The sequence below is a fragment of the Branchiostoma lanceolatum genome, chromosome 10, assembly GCF_035083965.1.
Source record: "Branchiostoma lanceolatum isolate klBraLanc5 chromosome 10, klBraLanc5.hap2, whole genome shotgun sequence".
Lineage (NCBI taxonomy): Eukaryota > Metazoa > Chordata > Leptocardii > Amphioxiformes > Branchiostomatidae > Branchiostoma > Branchiostoma lanceolatum.
This window is the reverse complement of record NC_089731.1, coordinates 15,229,679-15,251,616: the sequence shown is the minus strand read 5'-3', so window position 1 is coordinate 15,251,616 and position 21,938 is coordinate 15,229,679. Positions and strand designations below refer to the sequence as shown.

Sequence of the window (21,938 nt, the reverse complement as noted above, 5' to 3'; positions counted from 1 at the left end):
GGCGGCGTGGTCGGAGACATGGACAACTTCAAACGGGCGGGGGACCTACCAATGTTAACCCAATGGGTAGAATCAACGAGTGTATAACTTTGATTCAAAGTTGCAAGAAAATGCACTGCTTGATAGTTCCAAGGACTATAATGTAGTTCCTAAGCCTAGCTACTAGTATAATGTAAAGTTTAATTGCTAGTGAACCTTGAACAAAGGGCGAAGCGGCAGTATGCAAAGAAGGAGATAATTGTTGTTTTGATCACAAAAGAATGATTTGCATACCGTTTTCGAATGCAACTGTAGATTTTAGGAGGCAGGTTTACGCTACTGCTAGAAATAAAATGCAAACAAACAAACAAACAATCAATCAATCAATCAATCAATCAATCAAACAAACAAAACACAATCACAATTTCTACCAAGAACTTTTATGGAGGCTCTATAAAATAGAATGGCTTCAAGATTATAACTTCAGAAGGACATAACGTTACATGTATGTAAGTAGTGGTCTACGTATTTGTCTGATGAAAATGGAAAACGAATACTACTAGTATCTTTGTGACATAAAAAGTTTATGTTTGGATTCTTCAATTCCCTAGAGGTATCTTTCTTCTCGGTTTGTGTTGATGGGTGCCGAAATCCCTGCGGGTCGGCCAATAACATGCCTGTAAGGTAAATTACTCTAGCTCCTGCTGTTCCCGCTACTCTTCTACTCCCCCAACATATTGATGAGAATGCCAACTATTCCCCGATGCAAACACTATAATCGACTAAAATATGCATTATAAACCGACAAAAAGGATGTTTTACTATATATTTCTAGTTAATATTGATAAATTATTATTCATATGGAAATATATTTGATATATTGGCAGTTTTAGAAATTTTGGGAGCATTCGTCCGAGGGGGTGAGTGTGGTTCTTGGAAGAACAGAAGTGGGGAAGTCCTCTGGACTCGATCAGTGCGGGCACTTCAGAGTGGAGGATCCTCGCGACTTCTTCTTGATCCAACTTTTTCCTGTGGATCTCGTGGATCTCAAGCTTTCCCTGGATTTATGTGGCCGCAGATCCGAGGAGATCGCGAGGTTTTCCACTAGCTGTGGTGTTTTTCGAGGCTGAGATCGGCGTGTTGCGGTGCTTGGCTAGGCGGTCCAGGATCACACGCGCACCGAGGGATGATGGCCTCTTGTCCGGCGGCGGTCGGCCCGTGCCGCGCCGCTCTACTACTGCTTCTCATCACCCCCATCCTCGCACAGGAAAACGTAAGTCTAGCCAAGATCTGCCCTTGCTAGCACACACTTAAAGACGTCTCTGACAAGCTGACCAAGAAAAATATGTTCAACTGAGCCGGAGGGAAAGTTGTATAAATATTTAGGAATTTTAGTAACCAGTGTGAGGGTATGTAACGCGTATAACGGGCCCGCTTGAAGCCTGTTTCCTAGAATCTCATTGTTTTACTTCATGTTCTTGATGGATTTATGCGGTTCCTTGTAGATTGGACGCATTTAGAAGCACATAAAACAGTGTAGAGTTGCAGTGCCGTCCTATGATCGTTTATTTTTGGTTCGGTTGCCGGTGTACGGATGTCTGGAACTTGTTGAGTGCTTGACTTGGACCTCAATGGGTCAACGGGTAACATGGCTTTTTCAGGGTGAAGCCCAATCTCCAAGCAGATGTGGGGTGGGGAAATCTTGACGTTTTCTGGCATCACCGTTTTTTGTTTTGTTGATGCACAATCGTTTTGTAGCAGGAAAACATGCAGTTTTCTTTAACAACATCTGTTGGGAGAACCTTTAAGTTTTTTTTCTTAATAGTAGTGGCTGGGAGCATTTAATTAGAATGACCCAAAAAATAGAGTTGTTCACATAATGCTTTAGCGGGGCAATATAATGTTATGCAATACAAGAAATTAGTACTGTGATTTCTATTGTAAAACTCTGAAAAAGCGTTACGAAAGGAGAATAATTAATGATTAACTAACACCTTTTTTTGACAGTAATTTGAAAGAGATGGTGATTATCATTTATTTGTTGTTTTTGGCAAGTGTTATGTAAACGGTTACCCGATATGTTGATCAAGTGCGAAAGTCGATGGCTCATGAATTTTGATTGTGTCAAATGTTTGCAGACAAACTTGAGTCTTGTTTGCCTACAAGCCAATTTCCTACTTCTTTGCAAACAACTTCAATGGCGTAAGGCAATAATTGCTTTTCTTTGTTATGTAAATGTTGCGTAACATTCGGTGTGAGCGACTGAAAAAGGACAACCACAATAGACAACATTTTCTATAAGCTTGGATAAACTGTTTAAAAAGCACTATGGACTCTTAAATAGTTTGCCAGGCAATACTTTTTTCCCCACGTCTAATAATTCAATAACTATCTGAGTCTGTAGAACACTGTAATTCACTTCATCTACACGGTAGCAAAATTTCACTGTGTAAGGAAAATGGACATTTTCACTGAACTTTAACTTCACGGTGGCGGCAAGTGATTTACAGTACGGATGTGTGAAGGAATCATAAGTCATTACAAGTTTTTTCACGGTGATGATAAGTTCACGGTACTAGGTAACCGTGAAAACAATGAACATAAAGTAAACGTGAAAGAAACAAGAATTACAGTACTCCAGTTTCGCTTTGGAAAACAATCTTCGGACCCCCCTCCTTCTAGCTTTCGATTGGAATGGTCTACAATCGTTTCTCCATTCCATGCCCAGACAAAAACAGCCAAGATTTCCTGCAGGAAATATGGTTGCTTCCATCCGCAGTGCCCTCTTCTTTTCTCGCGTTTGAAGTGAATTTTGATGGTCGTGCGTATTGCCTGCTATAACCCCACTTCCCCACAGCTGGGATGAACTCAAGGCTGATCTTCAAAGGGAAGCTGTGGTCTGATAAACCTCGCTGAAAGACAGGCCCCTGGCAGCGGGTCTCATGTTCACATGTTATTATTTTGTACCCCCATTAGCACTTGTTTGGTAGGAAACAGTACAGTAGGGGCTGATACATATTCTCCAAGCAGTGGTTTCGGTCGAGTGGGGTAGGAGTGTCCGGGATTTTTTAATGTTTCTCTACCTTCGTTAAAAATCACGGACACTCCTAGTATGGTAGTCCTACCCCACTCGACCGAACCTCTGCTTGGACTGGAGTTGGAGAATAGCTGATACATGTGATAGGGAAGCTTCTTTGGTCAATCCTGCAAAATTTGACAAATGAGCTGGGAAGCTCTTGGAAAACTACTTCTGATAAGGGGAGCTCAAGCCAAGATGGCCATGTTCTTTCACTTACTGTAATTCACTTTATCTTCCCGGTAGCAAAATTTCACGGTGTAAGGAAGTGGACATTTTCACTGAACTTTAACTTCACGTTGGCAGCAAGTGATTAACAGATTGGATCAGTGAAGGAATCATAAATAATAACAACAGGTTTTTTTTTCACGGTGATGATAAGTTCACTGTACAGAGGTGACCGTGAAAAACGTAAGCATAAAGTTACAGTGAAAGAAACAAGAATCACAGTATATAACCTCCTTGATTTTAACAGGAAAATGTCTCCTTTCATGATTCACATGTCTTTGTTTATACTTAGGGGATACGTATTGGAGTTGAGCACAAAGAGAGAGTGCCCTTTTGTTTGGGTTTTTCAATAAGAGCACAATCTATTGTGTTTCTGACCATGAATGCTCACCTGTGTTTATTTTTGTGTTTTTATCGGTCGATGACAGTAGTTTTTGTTCAGGTGTTCCACAATGGTTTATGTATAGTCGTGTCTTTCTAATGCAGTCCAGAGACTGGACAGGGATATATTATCAAATAGGAGACATGATAATTTGTAAGGAAAGGGGAAACTTGTCACACACATCACTATCAATACTACCAGCCATCACCTTTCCTCCTTTTCCGAGACCTTCGCTGACAGTGATATGGATTAATTTGACAGTTACCAACAGTAAAGGAAATAGATGTGCCACCTTTGCTTTCTGGCAAACATCCCAAAAAGTAACAGTGTCACCAAGCCAAGCAAGCACATGCCTTTTCTGGGAAAGATTCGGGAGGGTTGCACTCAATAAACGTTTGCTGTTTGGATTTTGCTCTTTGCCGCCAGGGCCGACCCTACCCCAAACTAATTGGGAATGTCAATACTGGTGATTTGTAAGAACCTAAGGAATATATTCCAGGACATACAAGTTGTTTTGGGATTCTAGAAAGAAGAGGATAATCCTAGGTTCTCCCGTGAAATTGGTTCTAACGAAGTTTACATCTCCTTCATTGTCGGTGGATAAAAATGGAATGACCTAATGAGGTGGCATACCATTGTATTTGGGGCCATGACATTCTTTTCCAATTTGCTCCACGAGACTTGAGGGAAGGAAATGATGTGGTGCCTCGAGAGAGACACATGTTATTCACATGGAAACTTTTGTATGCAACTATAGTATGAGATGGTACTGTAAATGCATTCAAGTTCACATGGTTTTTATTTCGCACTAAGGCGAACATGGAGTGTTCACGGTGGTTTTAAGTTTGCGGCATCGCTATAGTCACATACTGCTACAGTATCGGACAAAAATGTTTGCAGTGGTTTTAAGTCGCGGTGAAACTGTTGTGGCAAAAACAGCGAACATAAAACCGCTGCGAACATTTCTGCATTTACAGTAACATGCTGGTTGAATGTCAAACATTTTGAGAAAAGAGTTTTGGAAGTTCAGAAAGTTAATTCTCTCAACTTTTTTAAAGGTTTTAGTAATAATTTTTTTTTCATTTTTGCAAATATAACACCATTGTTCAGCCATCTCAAAACTAATTTTGTGCAAAGATGGTATTGTCACCTGTTCTTTGCTCTCGGCTAACTTTTTGATCCCTAAATCTCTTGGTAAGGGGAATACCTTTGTAGCTATCTCTAGTGTTAGTATAGGAAATCTTCTTGGTTAGAGCTCCCAGTATGCAATTGTATGCAGTATTTGCTGGAGTACTTACTGTTGAGCTGTTCTCTTGTTTATTTATTCAAGTACCTGCATTTGTTTAGCTGGTTGTCAACAGGACCTGAGAACCTAAACAGTAACAGTGTGGCTACAAAGTACAGTTTTCGTGCTCTGCTCATGTCGCCTACTTTTCTGGCACTCTCCAAGCAGAGGATGGGTTCCGTCTGTTTTTTTATGTGTTTTTAGGCGATTTTGTCGGGCTTTCAGTTTCTACTTTCAAATTGCCATGTTATACAAAAAAAACTAACAAAGTATAAATCCCGACAAAAACGCCTAAAAACACGTAAAAAAACAGCCGAAAAACCTCCTCTGCTTGGAGAATACTTTTCTGGCACACCGATAACTTCCTTGTTGTCAGCTTAGGCTCTCTAGTGTTACATCATTTTGTAGGATCGAAATTACACAAAAGTGTTACAAGAATTTTTTTCATAAACATGTTACAGTATGTAAATCCTTGATAAACACATTTGACAAAGTCATCCTTTTGAGGGAATTTGTTTTTTTTTTGCTGTATGTTTTACAAAGTCCTTAAATGCAAGTAGAAATACAGTCGACAGTTTTACCAAATGTTGTAAGGACATGTTTTTCACCATTGTTTATTGTAACAGAAGCATTGATGTGTTACCATGGAACATATCCATTGTTGTACAATAAAGGTCTTCATTCATTCATTCATTCATTTATTGTTGAAAAAGCAGAAAATTTACATTTGTTAGGTGGTAACTACCTATTGTTACTAACCTGAATGCTGTATTATGATAATTTCCCAGGTTTGTTAGATAAATACAGATGCGCTTTTTAAGCCGAAGACGCTTTCTGAGGATGGAAACTGTTTATAGCTGTTGATAAGAGGATCACATGGCTCCAGATTTTGGTAAACAGTGTCCGACAGTCTTCCTAAGAAAGGCAGATGGCAGACACAAGCAGTCTGTTGAGAAGGAAGATGGTCAATTCAGTACCAGCGGAGCATGACTTTGGAATCTCGGAATTCTGAAGCAGTGCATGACTCGGAAAATTACAAAGAATAGGTGCATATTTTTTCAGACCCAAGAGAAATAAACTTGATGATTGGCCATTTAGGTGGGGTTGTTCTGTAAGAGTTTGTAGGAGGCGTGCCTTGTGTAGAGGAGATGGAATTCAACAATGGAGACAAAGGGGATAATAGAGAGATATGTGAATGGAACAATGTTCTTGGAAACTGTCTTTTCTTGTTGGAGCAGACCACCAACCAGGGTGAGGCATGGGTAAGGGGATTGATCACTAACCTCCAGGGGGATGGATGTGTGGGAAACTTGTCGCAGAAATCCCTTGTTTTCCAGTATTCTGTTATTTCCACACCAATGGGACAACTTTCAGTTTGGGCAAAATTGGACGCGAAGCCTGTGCTAAAAAAAAATCTGGTGTTGTTTTAGTTGATTGGATAGAATTTGACATACAAACTACCTTTTGTAAATTGAATAACTTCTTTAATTAATAACAAGCACAACAGTGTACATTCATGTAATAGTTTCTTTATTTTGCCTTTTCTTAGAGTGCAACACTGGCCAATTTTAGTACTTTACTTTATAATAAGCAAGATCTTCATAACTTTATCATCTGTGCATTTTCTCCAACTGTAACATACCGTTTTATTGAGCATGCTCTTTTCCGTAAGGCGAAAGCAGCCTATTTTTTATTTTCCCGTAATTCGTAGAGAAAGCCGTCTTAGTTACAGAATTCATAGCGAGGCGACAAAATTTTGTGTAATCGCCTTCCTTGACTTCAGCATAATCCTTAGAACTTAATCACGGTCTTTTATATTATAATGTTGCCATATTTTTGTGTAATAATGTTGCCATGTTGTACAGAAATGAATTCTAAACATTGTAAAATCCGCAATTCAGCCTAATAGGCTGCGAGGGGTTTTATTTTTTGAAATAAACCATTCATTCATTCAATTGTAACAGCTACAAAGTATGGCAACTTGTAGAAACATGACAATGCAAATGAACTATGGGTTTAATACATATGGGGTTCTTCTGAATTTGTAAAGCGTTGTCGACCCCCCCCCCCCCCCATGCAGACCCTCATTATTGCATATATGACTAAGATCTAAGGACATTGGCATTTCTGTGTGTTCTGTATGAGGGTATGTTATCTGGCCCTACAGTGCAGACATCTTTGATGTTGCCCAGACCTTTCCCACGAACTGGGGGTGTATGTGTCTGATGTCACCCTGGTTACATACCGCCATGTCACAGCTCTGATTTCATAAATAACACATTCATAATCATATATAGTCCCCCAGATATTAAACATGACCTGTATACGTACATATGGGAGATATCAAATATTTCGGTGAAGGTTAGATTTAATCTTTTCCGTTGGCACAAAAGATTGGTAAGGAAATTATCAATATTTGGGAGGTGGATGCGAGGGTGATAGTTCACTTCCCGAGGTTAGTAGAGTCCAGACAGACACAGGTTATGTTTCATAAGCAGTCTGCCAAACGCTAGGAATGAATAACTTACCCTGTATATGGACACATTGGGGTGTGGGGTCATGTTGATAGGTTTATTCTCATCTCCCCAGTGGTTTTTACAGGATTTTAAAAGGTCTGATTTTGTGTTTATTTATGCGAGGATTTCTCTCAAGCACTAATTGGAAGAGAAGTTTATGTATGATATTCCAGATCATTTTCTGTCTGTCAATTGGCTTTTCAAAAGTATAGGAATTAATTTCATTTTTCCGCCTTGCATTCTTGTAGTCACCAACAACATTATTTTCTGTATTTTCAAAACACAAAACTAAAATGCATACATTAACATTATGTTTGAATGTTTTTATGTAAACTTATGATGTAGATTTTGTAGTCATCGACAAGTGTCAACAACCATAATTTTGTTATATTTATGATTTTACGAGCTACTAATTGCCCGTATAATTAATCATCCAGGGTTTCTCTATTTCCTCCAACAAACAAGCCATTTCATTTGGCTTTGACAAGTGAAACCTAGATGTTTGTAGCTAATCTACCTTTTTATATCCCCAGTTCTAAATGATTGGAGAGTGTGAATTTTCCCAGGCTGGCCTGCTTGGCAGGAACACACAAAGTAATGCCGCTCTAATCTAAGATGATCCTTGCACAAAGACTCACGCAGAGTTTCACAGGATGGGCCAATTAACACTAATCACCAAGTCCATGAAAGGCCCCCCCTCCCTCCCTGGTGGCATGCTTCTACATTTTGTACACTTATCTCCAAGCAGATGTTGGAGCGTAAAACCTGTAATGCCTTTCTGACAAGTTCATGAAACAAGTCCATGAAAGCCCCCCCCTCCCTCACTAGTGGCATGCTTCTACATTTTGTGCACTTAGGTCTCCTTCAAGCAGATGTTGGGGTGGAAGATCGTATTGCCTTTTTGACTGCCAGGCATCTCTGACAGCCATTCACCCATGGCAGTCAGAAAACATTCCGATCTTCCACCCTAACATCTGCTTGGAGATTACCTAAGCAAGGCCCTGTTTTGCATGTCACTTGATATACTGATTCAAGGAGGTTAAATATGTATATTTAACCTCCTTGACTGATTGAAGGAGAGGCCACTATAATAATGTTTTCAATATATAATAGATCTGTGAACTGCGTCTATGAAAGAGTTAATGGTGTCCTAAATGTAGTTCTAACAGTGATATTTCATTAACTGATGTCGCTGCATTCATTTTCTAAACAAGGTCAAGGTTGGAAAGTAACATTGACATATTTGCATAGAAGGACAGATCCAAACAACTTTCTTCCGAGAAAGAAGTTAAAAGTTAAAGTCCTCTCGCACAAGACGGTGCATAAGGCGGCTCCCATCTCCGTTTCAGTAGCCCTTGGGCCACACGACTTTGTGCAATCACTACAGCAGGGGGCTGGTCCACTGGTAGTGGTGTGTCTTTAGAAGGAATGGGCCAAATAGGAATGTGGAAACATCGGAATGTTGGAATGATTGCAAAGTGTCTAATTAGTGACATAGGAATGTTTCTATTTTAGATCCCACCAAGGGATATTCCTTTGTAACATTTGGGTTATATTCAAAATGTTTTGAAAAAAAGTATTCCTTTTATTGCTGTTATTGTTCTCAATTTTATTTTCCCTTTTTGTGCATATAGATCTAGTCCTGTCTGATTTCTTTTGCCCTTGTTGTGTGATTTCTGCCCCCCTCCCGAGGTCTGAACATCCGGATATCCCAATGGGTCTCTAAAACAAATATTTGTCTCTAGTTGATAAGTCAGTCTCTATAGGAGGGGGTCTTCACTTAGCGAGTGTCTAGAATAGTAATCTTTATTTAAAGAATGACTCAAAGCCGTGCAATTATATTACAATTTTTAATTCCTAGGCAACACAGATTGTAAAGAAATTTCAAGGCCATATGCTGTAACATTATTACTTACTTGTTACAGGGTGGCCAAATTGTGTTTATATGTTTACAATTAGAAGTCATTATGTTGAAAAGAATGTTGCAAGTACAAAACGTTTTTAAACATATAACATAATACTATTCTTTTCATAAGGATCAAACAAGCAAGGGAACTAGTTGACACACAATATTTCTATGAAAAATGTCAATTGTACACCAAATATCAAATAAAATTGTACAAGGGCTGTTTCCAGGACCCGTCCCTCTGTCCTGGGACAAAATTTGCTTGTTTGGATGGAAAAATATTTCACCCTGCCCATCCAAAATATCTGACCTTCATGACATGGACTTGATTAAAATTTATTTTCTTAAGTTTAAAATGACATATTCAACAATGAAAATTTACAACGTCGGCTCCCAAACAATAATGTGACTGAAAAAAATTCAAAGCTGGAGACAGCCCTGTATTGACTCAAAAATAGAAATGACTGCAGGGCCATATACTATAGAAGTTCTGAGAATTTGTGGAAAAACTTGCCTCCCTACGCAATGGTGCAAGGGTGCTGCGCCTCTCCCAAAATCCCCAGCGCCTCTCCCAAAATTTTCAAATTTAGGGTCTTTTCTTTGTATTTTTGAGGATAAAAATTGCGAAAAATTGGAGCGACGTCGATACTCCCGACTGTTAACTCCCGACCGCTACACACATACTTTGCCGAGAAATCGGAAAATAATTATCGAAACACAGTCACCCCAATTTTGGCTTTGTATTGTACTTACGGGCGTGGGGACGCCGTCTGCCGCTGGGTAATCACACTCCTTTGTTTCTTGTTATTGTTATGCTTGCAAGCAATGGATATCGGTGCCTTTGACATGCATTGATCTCATTAAAACCTGTTTTTTCAAGACTCAATCAAAGAAAGCCAGTAAAAATACTGAAGGAAAACAAGATTTTCGGCCGAGCATTTCAGCCCCTACGTTGTGATCTGCTGCGATTTGCCATCATTTGTGGTCGTATTCGGCGGAGAATCTATTCTTCTAATTGTTTTCCCGTAAAAATTCTGCTTTTGTAGCGTAGACGAGTCGTATTTTACACCGGGGTTTGGCTTTATTACAGCTGGCTAGCGACAATCGCCGACCGGCGGCCATCTTGTTTACTCATTAATATGCATAAATCTAAGCGCTGATTGGTCGGCGTCATGAAAACATGCGCTCTGATTGGTTGATGCAAGATATCATGTGATCACATGGCGGGAAATCCCCAAACACAGTTTCGGCATAGATCGCATTTTGAACTGAAACCTAGCGACCAGCACAGCACCTGGAGACCATGTCTAACGAAATAATAGACGTTAAACAAGGACAACAACAACAAAAATTTTGTGACGATAATTGGAGCAGTTTTGTGGCGATTGTACCATTATTGATTTTGAAAAATTAACCAAGCATTTTCTGATGACAACATTCTAAATAAATAGCAAAACCTATTAAGTTTTTTTAAATGTTTTTTATTGATTGTGCTCTGTACTAATGAATAATGTTTTACTGGCATAAATTTCTAATTCTTATTTCAAATTCATTACATAATTGTATGAATAGTCATAATTTTCTATTTTATTTTTTTTAATAGTCTTTTTAAATAACCTAATTTTGATAATAATTTAAAACAATTTGGGCTTGATCCTCTGATCCTATCTTTAGTTTGTAACATTCACAGCCTAAGTTGTAGGAGAAAGCTTCCAATTTCAATTTATAAAGGCAAAATGCAACAGATTTTCTGTCTCTTAATTCTGTAAGATTTACAGCTCAAGTTCCAGGAGAAGGCCTCAAATTGCATTTAAGATGGCCAAAATGCAATAGCTTCTAATTTGGAAAGGGGGGGAATCCCCCCTCTCCAAACCTCTCCCCCCTCATTGTCGCGCTGCGCGCGACTTTCGGGCGCTTTGCGCCCTCTCCGCCTGTGTTAAAAATGGGAGCACCACTCCCCTAAAAAATTCTGGGGAGACCCCTGCTTGGTTACGGGACCACTGGCTTTTCCAATATATGCAAATGAGCTATGTAAATATATGCTAAAACATAATCTTTTACATTAACCTCTCTTCACATCTAGAGCAGAATTTTTCCTACATTCTGCTCTATGTGAAGAGAGGTTAATACAAAATATTATGTATTAACATATATTTAGATAGCTTTATTTGCATATATGGGAAAAGTCAGTGGTCCCGTAATCAAAAACTTTGGTGTCTGAGAGAAAGAGAAATATCAGATGGCAAGTTCAGGTTCAGGGTTCCCACAAGGTCAGGAATGTGACCATGTTGTAACCCTTATCATCTGTCTCCTCCATCATGGCACCCTCTACGCCAGGCCTGTTAGTATTCAAATCTTACCTTCTGACTTCTGTGAGAAAGCTAGGTCCTTGAGTTTTCTTTGAAAATTTCACTTCGGATAGCATGTGCCAATGGCTACTCTCCAAGCAGAGGAGGGTTTGGCTGGTTTTTGACGTGTTCTTACTAATCTTAGGTGTTTTTGTCGTTTTTCTCTGACAAACGCCTAGAAACACGTCAAAAAACAGCCGGAACCCCTCCTCTGCTTGGAGAGTACCAATGGCTCCATGTTGGTGACTTCAGCGACTATCTGCAGTGAGACATTTGACAAAAGGAATTTTGACAAGGATGAAGCGTTCTTAAACCTAGTTCCCAAAGGAGAAATTAAGGAAGTTTTCCCATACCACTTTCAAGCTTTAGAGTATATTATAAGAAGCTAATCATTCCGTTGCAAGTTGAACAAAATGAACATTTGTATCAAAAGGAATCTTTTAAAGATTAAGCATTCTTGAACCACGAAGGAGAAATTAAGAAAGTTTTCCCATACCACTTTCAAGCTCTAGAGTATATAATAAGAAGCTAATGATTCATTCCAATATTGGTTACTAGTTGAACAAGTTCAGGACTGTCTCCAGCTTCAAATTTTTTTCCGTCCCACTCATTGTTTGAGATCCAATGTTCTGATTTTCGTTGTTAAATTAATCTATCATTTAAGCCAACAAAAATGCATTTTCATCAATCTTAAGTTCCAATTTTGGGGACGGACAGGGTAACATTTTTTTCCATCCCGACAAGCAAATTTCCATCCTGGGACGGATGGACATTTTGTATGGCTTCTATTCTCGCATCCAGACTTACCGGTACCCCAAAACTACAAATTCCGACATTTCAATTTCATGAACTGAACAGTTGTAGGATGATGAAAGTTTCATTTGTAGTAATTTTGTACTGAAGTTACTAGAAATAATGGCCTAGTGCCTCACTCTGTTTAATAAATTCCTAGTATTCCAAGTGATGTCAAAAGTCCTTGGTGGCCTCTCCAGTGGAAAGTGAGAAGGGCGACCCCTTCCATATGGAAAACGTATCCCTGACTGGGCTTACCTGACAAGGACATTCTTCCTCGCTAGACTGACAGGTGCGGCCTCGGGTGCTGTCCGCCACACGATTAGAACCAGCATGCTGGTGAACTACAGGAGCCAAAACCGTTGAAGTTTCACCAAGATCTTAGAAAGCTATAACACACGGATGTACTTAGGAATGCCCTTTGCAACTGTGAGACTTCTTGTACAAGTAGCAAGTGTTCGAACTTAATTTGTGGTTTGGAAAGGCTACAAATTGCGGTGGTGCTCTTGTGCTGTTTCGTGCCAGAAGATTCTTTGGCAATTCTGGCAAAGACATGTGGCCACTGTTTTCAAAAAAGTTTGCGGTGGTTCTATGCTCATCGTTTTTGCGGTAAGCTCTTTGCTGCGAACGTAAAGCCACCGCAAACATTATTTCACCGGTGATCTTGTAGTGCTACTATTGTTTCAAAGGCGAACTCAAAACCACCGCGAACACTCCATTTTCAGTATAACAAGAGTTTTGAATGCCAATTCATGTTCATTCCATCGCTCAAGTGTGTCTGTTTGATAAGACATCTTTTTCCTTGAAGTGATAGTCGTGACAGGTGTTTGAGTGCCCCCTGTGGGGATGTCCTTCTGAGGAGGATTGAAAACATGCTCTCACCTTGGACCCCCTTGGCCTCACCTAAAGTATCTTGAAGTTCACATGGATACCTGCCAAGATTATCTTATTTTTACTTAATTTTAGTTTTATTTCAATAGGAGTCAACCAACCCACAACCAATAAAACCAAGAAGCTTTTTTGAGGCCGTAGGGGCAGTGAGTTGTTGATAAACTGTGTCTAGGGTTTGATGTTGGAAGGCAGAGCCCATTCCTCTCCTTCCGCCACTTTTACCTCCCCAACTGAAGTCAGCTACCCATTTTTACACCTGGGTAGAATGAGGAAAGTTATAGTTCAAGATCACAATTACTTTTACTAGCTAGAAATACCAGGAATTGAACCGTGACCTCTCAATTCTGTGTCCGCGAGCCTAGCCATTCAATGCCATAACCAATGCCTACCTTCATAAATAACTATATCTATAGAATGCAAATTTATGAGCAGTGTATGTATCTATCTACGTTTTACGGATATAAAGTTAAGATGATTAATATTCGCTTTTAGTACATCTATGCTGAGACATCTGCCCAAGGTCTGCCAGTCTATACTAAATGATGTGTGCATCTGAACATAAACTTTACATGTGACCCTTGACATTAAGAAGCTGTGCACTTGACCTGGAAATTCTTGCAGACGACTTTTGCGACCTCTTGGATTCATAACTACATGGTAGCAACCTTGTGTCAGGAAGGTCTGGATCCACTGCTCTGAAATCAAACAAAACATATCAGAAGTCTAATGGATTTTGAAGCCTTCTGTCTTTTATAATCAGGTAATGGCTGCTTTCTATTTCCATTTTGTGTATTTGGAATGAAAAGTTCTTTTCTTACAGAGCTAGATGAAGTCTTAAGTTTGGAAATATTACTTTGCCTAATAGTTACTAATAGATAGATTTGTATGGATATCTAGGGAGTAGATCAGGGTTGTCTCCATCTCAAGTTTTTCTGTCTCACTCATTCAAGTCATTGTTTGATCCTAGCTATAGGGGTCGACTCCAGCTCGGACATGTTGTTAGGGATTGCATTTGTCATTTCGGATGGTGACGTAAAGCTGGCAGCCCCATGTATGAGGGAGCTTCAGGCATTAGCTTCAAACGTCAAACCTCTGCACGTAAAAGAACCCAACACACTTATCGAGAAGAGTAGGTGTGCTTGGCCAAAAATGCAAGCCTTAGCATGCTGCATTGCACTCAGTCTACCACTACGTAGCTACTTGAAAAAGCATCATGCTTCACCTCAAATGAGGACGCCTTGAAATGAAACGAAAACACTCATTGTTCCATTGTCAAATCTGTCAAATCTGTCAATCAGTCCTACCTGACCGAAAATTTTTCTCTTCTCTACTCCACTCATTTTACGAAAATTTGATACGAAAATAGATTTTTTAATCAGTTTCATGTCAGGAAGTTCAGATGTTTTTGACAGATGTGGTGAAAATTGTGTTTGTCCCAAGACTCCTTACAAGGAAATTTCTCCTGGAGACAGCCCTGAAGTAGATGTACCTTCCCACGCACAATCCACATGTCACAAAGTGAAACTGTAATTGCTACATGTAGGCGTAACCTCTTCAGCCCCAGTGCCATCTGGGGTGGATCTCAGCAACTTGTGGCTCCTGACCTCCTGACCTCGACCATTGCCCTCCCCACCTCTGTCCTGGGCTGCCTCTGGGATGTTTGTTGGAACAGTTGTCTTTGGGTATTCTATCGATAGTCATGGTTACTTTGTCTTCTTCATTGGAGGCAGGAAGAAAGTCCTAGAATCAGAACAAGAAGGTACGGTAGATATTAATTAAGATATAAAAGACTTTCAAATACAGATAGTGTTGTAAATGCAGAAATGTTCGCGGCGGTTTTATGTTTGCGGTTTTCGTGGCGACTGTTTTACCGCAAACTTAAAGCCATCGCAAACATTTTCGTCCAATACTGTAGCAGTATGTAACTATAGCGCTGCCGCGAACTTAAGACCACAGTGAACACTCCATTTTCACCTTAGCACGAAATAAAAACCACGCAAACTCTTACCTCTCAACTTCCGTGTTGCGCCCCCCCCCTCAAGGAAATTGTTTCAGTTTTCCTACTGTTAAAATTATCAAAAGCTTCTTGCATTACCTGACAACTGTGCATGATTCAACAGAATGCATATTGCTTTCAAGAAAGTAATGTTGAAATATCAGAAGCTCTTGATCTTATATATACCACAGTGTTCTCACCAGAATCTTTTCACAGCATAGGGGTCAGGTACAGAAGGCCAATTTTACGCGGTGCAAGTCACGTGTGGAGTGCTGAAGACATGACCAGAGTAGGGAGTCTGGCATGTTCCCGCGGAAAATTTGTAAATTCATAACCCAATGAGACATTATTTCATGCATTTTGAGGGATAAATTTTGTGAAGTAGAGTTTTTCCTCTGTCACAGCCTCATTCTAAAGCCAAATATGAACTTTTTATAAGATTTATGAAGGGTCACAAGGTTTGTCCCAGAAAGAAACACCCCTATGCTGGTTGAAACACAGCATAGGGGTCCAGATCACAGCATAGGGGGCCCAGATCACAGCATAGCGGGCCCCTATGCTGAAAAGGCCTGGCGAGAACACTGTACCATATGTTAGGCTGTCTACTTTTGGTCTGAGCCATTTTCAAAATGTACCTGGTAGCTACGACTCTTGCGTCTTAGAAGCAAAAGTGGCCATCTTCAATACCTGGCTTGTGTGGTCGTGCAAAATCAAAACATCAAAGTAGGTCTGTTTAAGATCAACATTTGCATCAGCTTGATTAATCCAATTTAGCAAGTTTACAAACGAGCATCCATCCAGGAAGTCCAATTAACGCCATATTTGGTTGCACGATCAGAATGGATAAAAGTAGAAAGCTTTTTCCTGCCGGTTGCTAGGAATCTAAGATGTTTTGACCTACAGCTGGCATAGGGCTTGGTCTCCGAGAAGGGCAGGATGGTAAAAATATATGTGGCCAAAATCAAATCTTCAGTTATGGAATCCTGGCACAGCCATGGGTGTTCTGAACGCCGATTTCCATGCTTCTGGTAAGAGTTGCCATCCTTCTCAAAGGGGACGTTAATCTGTCAGTCCTCCTTTTTAGGAGACTCGCCACACCTTGAGAATCTTGAAGGACCCACCACACTTTTTACTAAGCATTATGGCCTGATAAGGATACACTCCTGTGTGTGAAGTGTCTAATCTGATGACTATAACATATCAGTTCTAAACTCACAGGCTTGCCCTTAGACTAGAGATAGCTCGGTCCGCGTGTCAGGCAAACCGATAAGATATTAAAAGAAGATAATCGTAAATTCTGCATCTATGTATAGATATAGTAGCGGGCTGGATACAAGGCGTTGACCTTGGTGGACTGTAAATGCATCTACATTTGCGTGGTTTTTATTTCGCGCTAAGGGGAAAATGGAGTGTTCGCGGTGGTTTTAAATTCGCGGCAGCGCTATAGTCACATACTGCTACAGCATTGGACAAAAATGTTTGCGGTGGTCTTAAGTTCGCAGTTGCCGCGAAAACCGCGAAAATAAAACCACCGCGAACATTTCTGCATTTACAGTAACTTTCAAAATGTAACCCATGACCTTGAGTCTTCACCCTGTATTGTCACTTGTGGTTAGAAAATTAGGCACAGCTAAACAGCGTTTTGAGAACTCACAGGAAGCAAAGTCAGGAATATCTGGAAGAAATCACAGGGAATGATAAATGGCATTGTGACATGAACATGGAGTCCAGGGGGTGCCTGAGGAACCATGGGGTTAGTTATGTGGTCTCGCTGATTCCTCACAGGCTCTCTCTGCCCCAGGTTTGCCCCTGTGTTGAAGTACATTAGAAAGAAGTTGACTGACGTTAATGGTTTCCCATGGAATAGACAAGAATCAGTTGTTCGACGTTCTGACAGAATTTACCTCCCATGGACAACCGGAATAAAGGTGATTGTTCACAGAAATTTTCTTCTTTCATAGCCTGGATGCCAGACCCCCAATCTCTAAAATATCTATCGTGTGACCCCCAATCTCTAAAACATCTATCGATGTCTGGCATCCAGGCTGCTTCTTTCAGGGAACTATTATCGAGATCTAGATCTATATTTACTAGTTTGAACTTTTGAGTTGTTTATCATCACAAATTCATGTTACATAGTTCTGTGAAACAGTCACTGTCACCATGAAAATGAGATAGATATCTCTTTTTGGGCTTAAGTTGGGAAAGTCTGAAGTAGAACGTTTTTGAAACGTCACAGTAAGCGGATTTGGCATCTTCGATTTCACAAATATTTTACTTGGAGGTCGACAGTGAGTGTTGTGGTCTGACATTCAATCAAAGAGCCCTTTGTTTGGCCCCGGTAACACATCCAGAATCTATATCCAGGTCTGATGCCACAACAGTGCTGGTGGTGATTAAGCGATCAACCTCTCTCTCTCTCTCCCTCCCTCCCTCTCTCTCTCTCTCTCTCTCTCTCTCTCTCTCTCTCTCTCTCTCTCTCTCTCTCTCTCTCTCTCTCTCTCTCTCTCTCTCTCTCTCTCTCTCTCTCTCTCTCTCTCTCTCTCTGTCTCTCTCTCTCTCTTTCTCTCTCTGTCACTCACTCTCTCTCTCTCTTTCTCACTCTCTTTCTTTCTTTCTCTCTCTCTCTCTCTCTCTCTGAGTCTCTCTCTCTTTCTCTCTCTCTCTCTCTCTCTCTCTCTCTCTCTCTCTCCATCTACGTCTTTTATTCCCCGTCATATGGGGGTTTGACGTGCTTGCACTTGGATGGGGGAGCCCATAGACTCCTCATCAAGTGCAAGTCTTTTTTTCTGTAGCAAGAGTTTTTACGGCTGGATGCCCTTCCTAACGCCAACCCAAACCCTATTACTGTAGGGTTTATGAAGGGCACAACGTCTGGGTGCATTAAAAGTAGTATGTCTAGGGGAATGGAATTGAGTTGCTTGCAAGGTCAAAGTTGATCTGGTCCCCTAATCCTAAACCTACCTCAGAATGAACTTGACTTTGGCAGTTGGAAACAGCTTTTTTAACAAGAAACATCTGTATTCAATCACCTACTACTGAGAGACGGGGATATATATAACCCCAACCATTGGTATCATTTTCAGAACAGGTCATGTGGTCTTTCTAATTCTGTTGATGGCTTATAAATAGGTCTATCATTATTTTCAAGATACTGTAAATGCAGAAATGTTAGCGGTGGTTTTATGGTCGTGGTTTTCACAGTGAACTCTTTCGCGCAAACTTAAAACCACAGTGAACTATTTGCCCACCTATGACTGTAGCGCTACTATTATTTCAAATGTGAACTTAAAACCACCGCAAACACTCCGTTTTCTCCCTACCGCGAAATAAAAACCACGCAAACTTAAATACATTTACAGTACCATATTAACGACTGTCCATTCTGAAGTAAAGTGGCTTTGCAGTTTAACACTGTTAGTCACAACCAATCGATTACCAATGGGTTTTCACAGTTCTTCAGAGGAAAGCTATATTTGTGTGGTTTGTTACTTTAACCTGGTTTTTCAAACAAGATTTCAACATGATACGAAGTACATGGCAGTCTGAGTCTCTTTCTATTTTCGTGATACCATAAAATTCCTATTTACGTACGCACCCCTCCTAACGTACGCACCCCTGATTTGGGGACGATTGCGGGCCTGACTAAGTGAGTTGAAACGTTCAGGGGAAAAACCCTCCTAACGTACACACCCCCTCTCCAGCATTTCGGTTGATAGTTAAGAGGTTGACATGAATGATCATCCTTCCGATGATGTTTACCGACTTAAAGGGTTACTGAGTTACTGAGAAAATGTTGCTGGGTAGAAAATATCAAACAATTTAAATATATGTATTATTTATTCTTTGTTACTGATTGATTGTATTGTTGCATTCCACACTTCATTTGCATGAAGATGTACCATACTCTCATGCTGATACGCAATTTTTCCGAGGAAGAACCCCTCCTAACGTACGCACCCCGACTTTGGTGTCAGCCTGGAGCACCTGCTTGCAACTTGAAAAGTTTAAAAAGTGCATACGTAAATAGGGATTTTACGGTACTGTAAATGCATTTAAGTTCGCTTGGTTTTTATTTCGCCTTAGGGAGAAAATGGAGTGTTTGTGGTGGTTTTAAGCTCGCGTTTGAAAAAATAGTAGCGCTACAGTCGTAGGCGGCAAAAAAGTTTCACAATGAGTTTAAGTTTGTGCTGAAAAGTTAACAGAAAAAAACGCAAACATAAAACCACCACAAACATTTCTGAATTTACAGTACTGGGTACAATCTGCTTAGGATTAAAACACCTCCATTTCCATGTGTTTAATTTTGGTATTGATTATCAAACTACCAATAAAAAGATACGAGGCACTTAATAGTATTTCACAAATGCCCGGTATCTTTGCACAACTGGTTTTTGCATGCTAATGAGCAGGTGAAACTGATTGAAAAGTCTGTATTTGTTATTAAACTTTTAAAGTGATTTGCATATTCTAATCTGTGACTTGGATCATGCGATACTGTAAATGCATTTAAGTTTGCAGGGTTTTATTTCGTGCTAAGGCGAAAACGGAGTGTTCGCGGTAGTTCCAAGTTCGCGGCAGCGCTTTAGTTAAATACTGCTACAGTATTGGACAAAAATGTTTGCGGTGGTTTTAAGTACGTGGTGAAACCGTCGCCGCGAAAACCGCGAACATAAAGCCACCGCAAACATTTCTGCATGTACAGTATATTTATGGTAGCAAGAATGGTAAACCACGTGGCTAACGTTTCTTACAAGAAGCAGCCCGAAGCTACAGCTTAGTCTACAGATAAGATATCAACCTGCCTACCTTGACTATTGCCTGTTTATGACCCTGTCTAGCCCAGATCCATTTGCACTTCATTACCAGCAGGGCCGTGATTAGAACCATGCCGTTCCCTGAGGTGTGTCTGGGGTGGGCTGGTGTGGTGCTGCTTTGTTCTGCCCGAACCTACTGCAGTTTGCACTTCCTAAATAAATGTGTCCTGAATTGTGATGGACCTGTATGTTCTCTAAATATAGAATACAACACAAAGGTACCAGCCCAACCTTGGGTAGGATTGCCAGACGGTCGTATGGTTTTATTTATGTCATACCCACCCGAGAAAGCACACATTTCAATGCGAAATGCGCCAGAAGTTGAGAAAAGTCGATATCCTTGAACAAAAATTGTAACAGTTACAACAGCAATTCCAACGTCTGAATCTGGTATTCAAATTTTTGACAGCAGCACAACGTGCGCTCGCCAAATGGGTTCGAATGATTCTATGGAAGCCTGTGTGATAAAAGTTATCACCCGGTTTGGAACACCCGCATCAAACTTTATCCCGGCCCGACATAAAAAAAACAGTATGGAGATTTACTGCGGACACCTAACACTGTATAACCAAGGAGGTTATAACCAAATAGAACAACTTCCTTGGTATAGCCTGGCTAAATCATGCTTCTAGCAACCCTTCCACTGCACTGATCAGGCCCCTAATACTAATAGCTCTCGGGGAGGAGCCCAAGACTAGTCAAGCATCTAAACGTCAAAGTAGATGGACCAGAAATAATCTCCAAGCAGATCTATAAATGGCAAAGACAATATCCAAAGGGCAAAAGCGGTTTTATTGGCCAAAACTGCTTTTGCCCTTTGGATACTGTCTTTGCCATCCATACATGTAGATCTGCTTTGAAATTAGATCAGAGAGGGAATCTGTGCTTTACATTTCAGTCTCCCAATAGAAGGAGTTTCACTAATCTCCAAGCAGATCCAATGGTTGCAAAGACCGTATCCAACTGGCAGAGGAAGTTTTTATTGCAATGGGTTGCAACTTCGGTTGCAATAAAAACTTCCTCTGCCAGTTGGATACGGTCTTTGCAACCGTTGGATCTGCTTGGAGATTAGAGTTTCACAACATCAGATGTTGATGCCTGGCGGTGTAGTATGTTTGATTAGAGTGTGTTGACTCCCACTACTTGTCTATTGCCAGATTTGTTTGCCCATTTGGCATGTGGTGTTTACAGGTCAAGCCCTTACAGTTTCCATTCTCCTTCCCATTTCCCAGTAGAGTTTGAGAAGATCTAGGACTCAAGATTGTTGGAACCTTTGCATTGTGATGTGAACTTACATGTAGGAAAATATGGTATAGAAAGAATAAGAAGCATGGTTCTAAACTACATGTAACATCCTAAACTCTTAACCTCATTAACATATCTATTCAGAGTTTTGGTATAAAACCTGGTTTTCCAGTCCTATCCTTAGTCACTGACGAAAGACAGCGGATGCTGTCTGAAACGTCTGACTGTTTCAAAATTTTATCCTGTTGCTTAACCAGAGTAACTATTTTTGGCGTACATGTAACATCTACTAACATAGTACACTTCCACCAGGGTACATAATTCCGCCACCCTGAAAAGATATATCCAAAATGATCTCCAACCCAACATCCCCCAGTGTAATGCACTCCTGTATATCTAAACTGTGCACACCTGGGGGTGCTGCACTAGAGATCTCTTAAACCCACTGTTTTTCAACGTGGCAGAGTTATGTAACCC

At 40.4% G+C, this 21,938-nt stretch overlaps 1 protein-coding gene across 1 annotated transcript in view; it reads left to right on the top strand.

Moving 5' to 3' along the window:
- The first annotated feature begins 920 nt into the window (after window positions 1-920).
- LOC136443004 (enolase-phosphatase E1-like) overlaps window positions 921-21,938 on the top strand; it is a 31,534-nt gene continuing 10,516 nt past the window's right edge. The window contains exon 1 of the mRNA XM_066440049.1: window positions 921-1,252. Within this exon, the coding sequence (XP_066296146.1) occupies window positions 1,166-1,252 (87 nt within the window). The 5' untranslated portion in view covers window positions 921-1,165. The remainder of the gene's footprint in view (window positions 1,253-21,938) is intronic.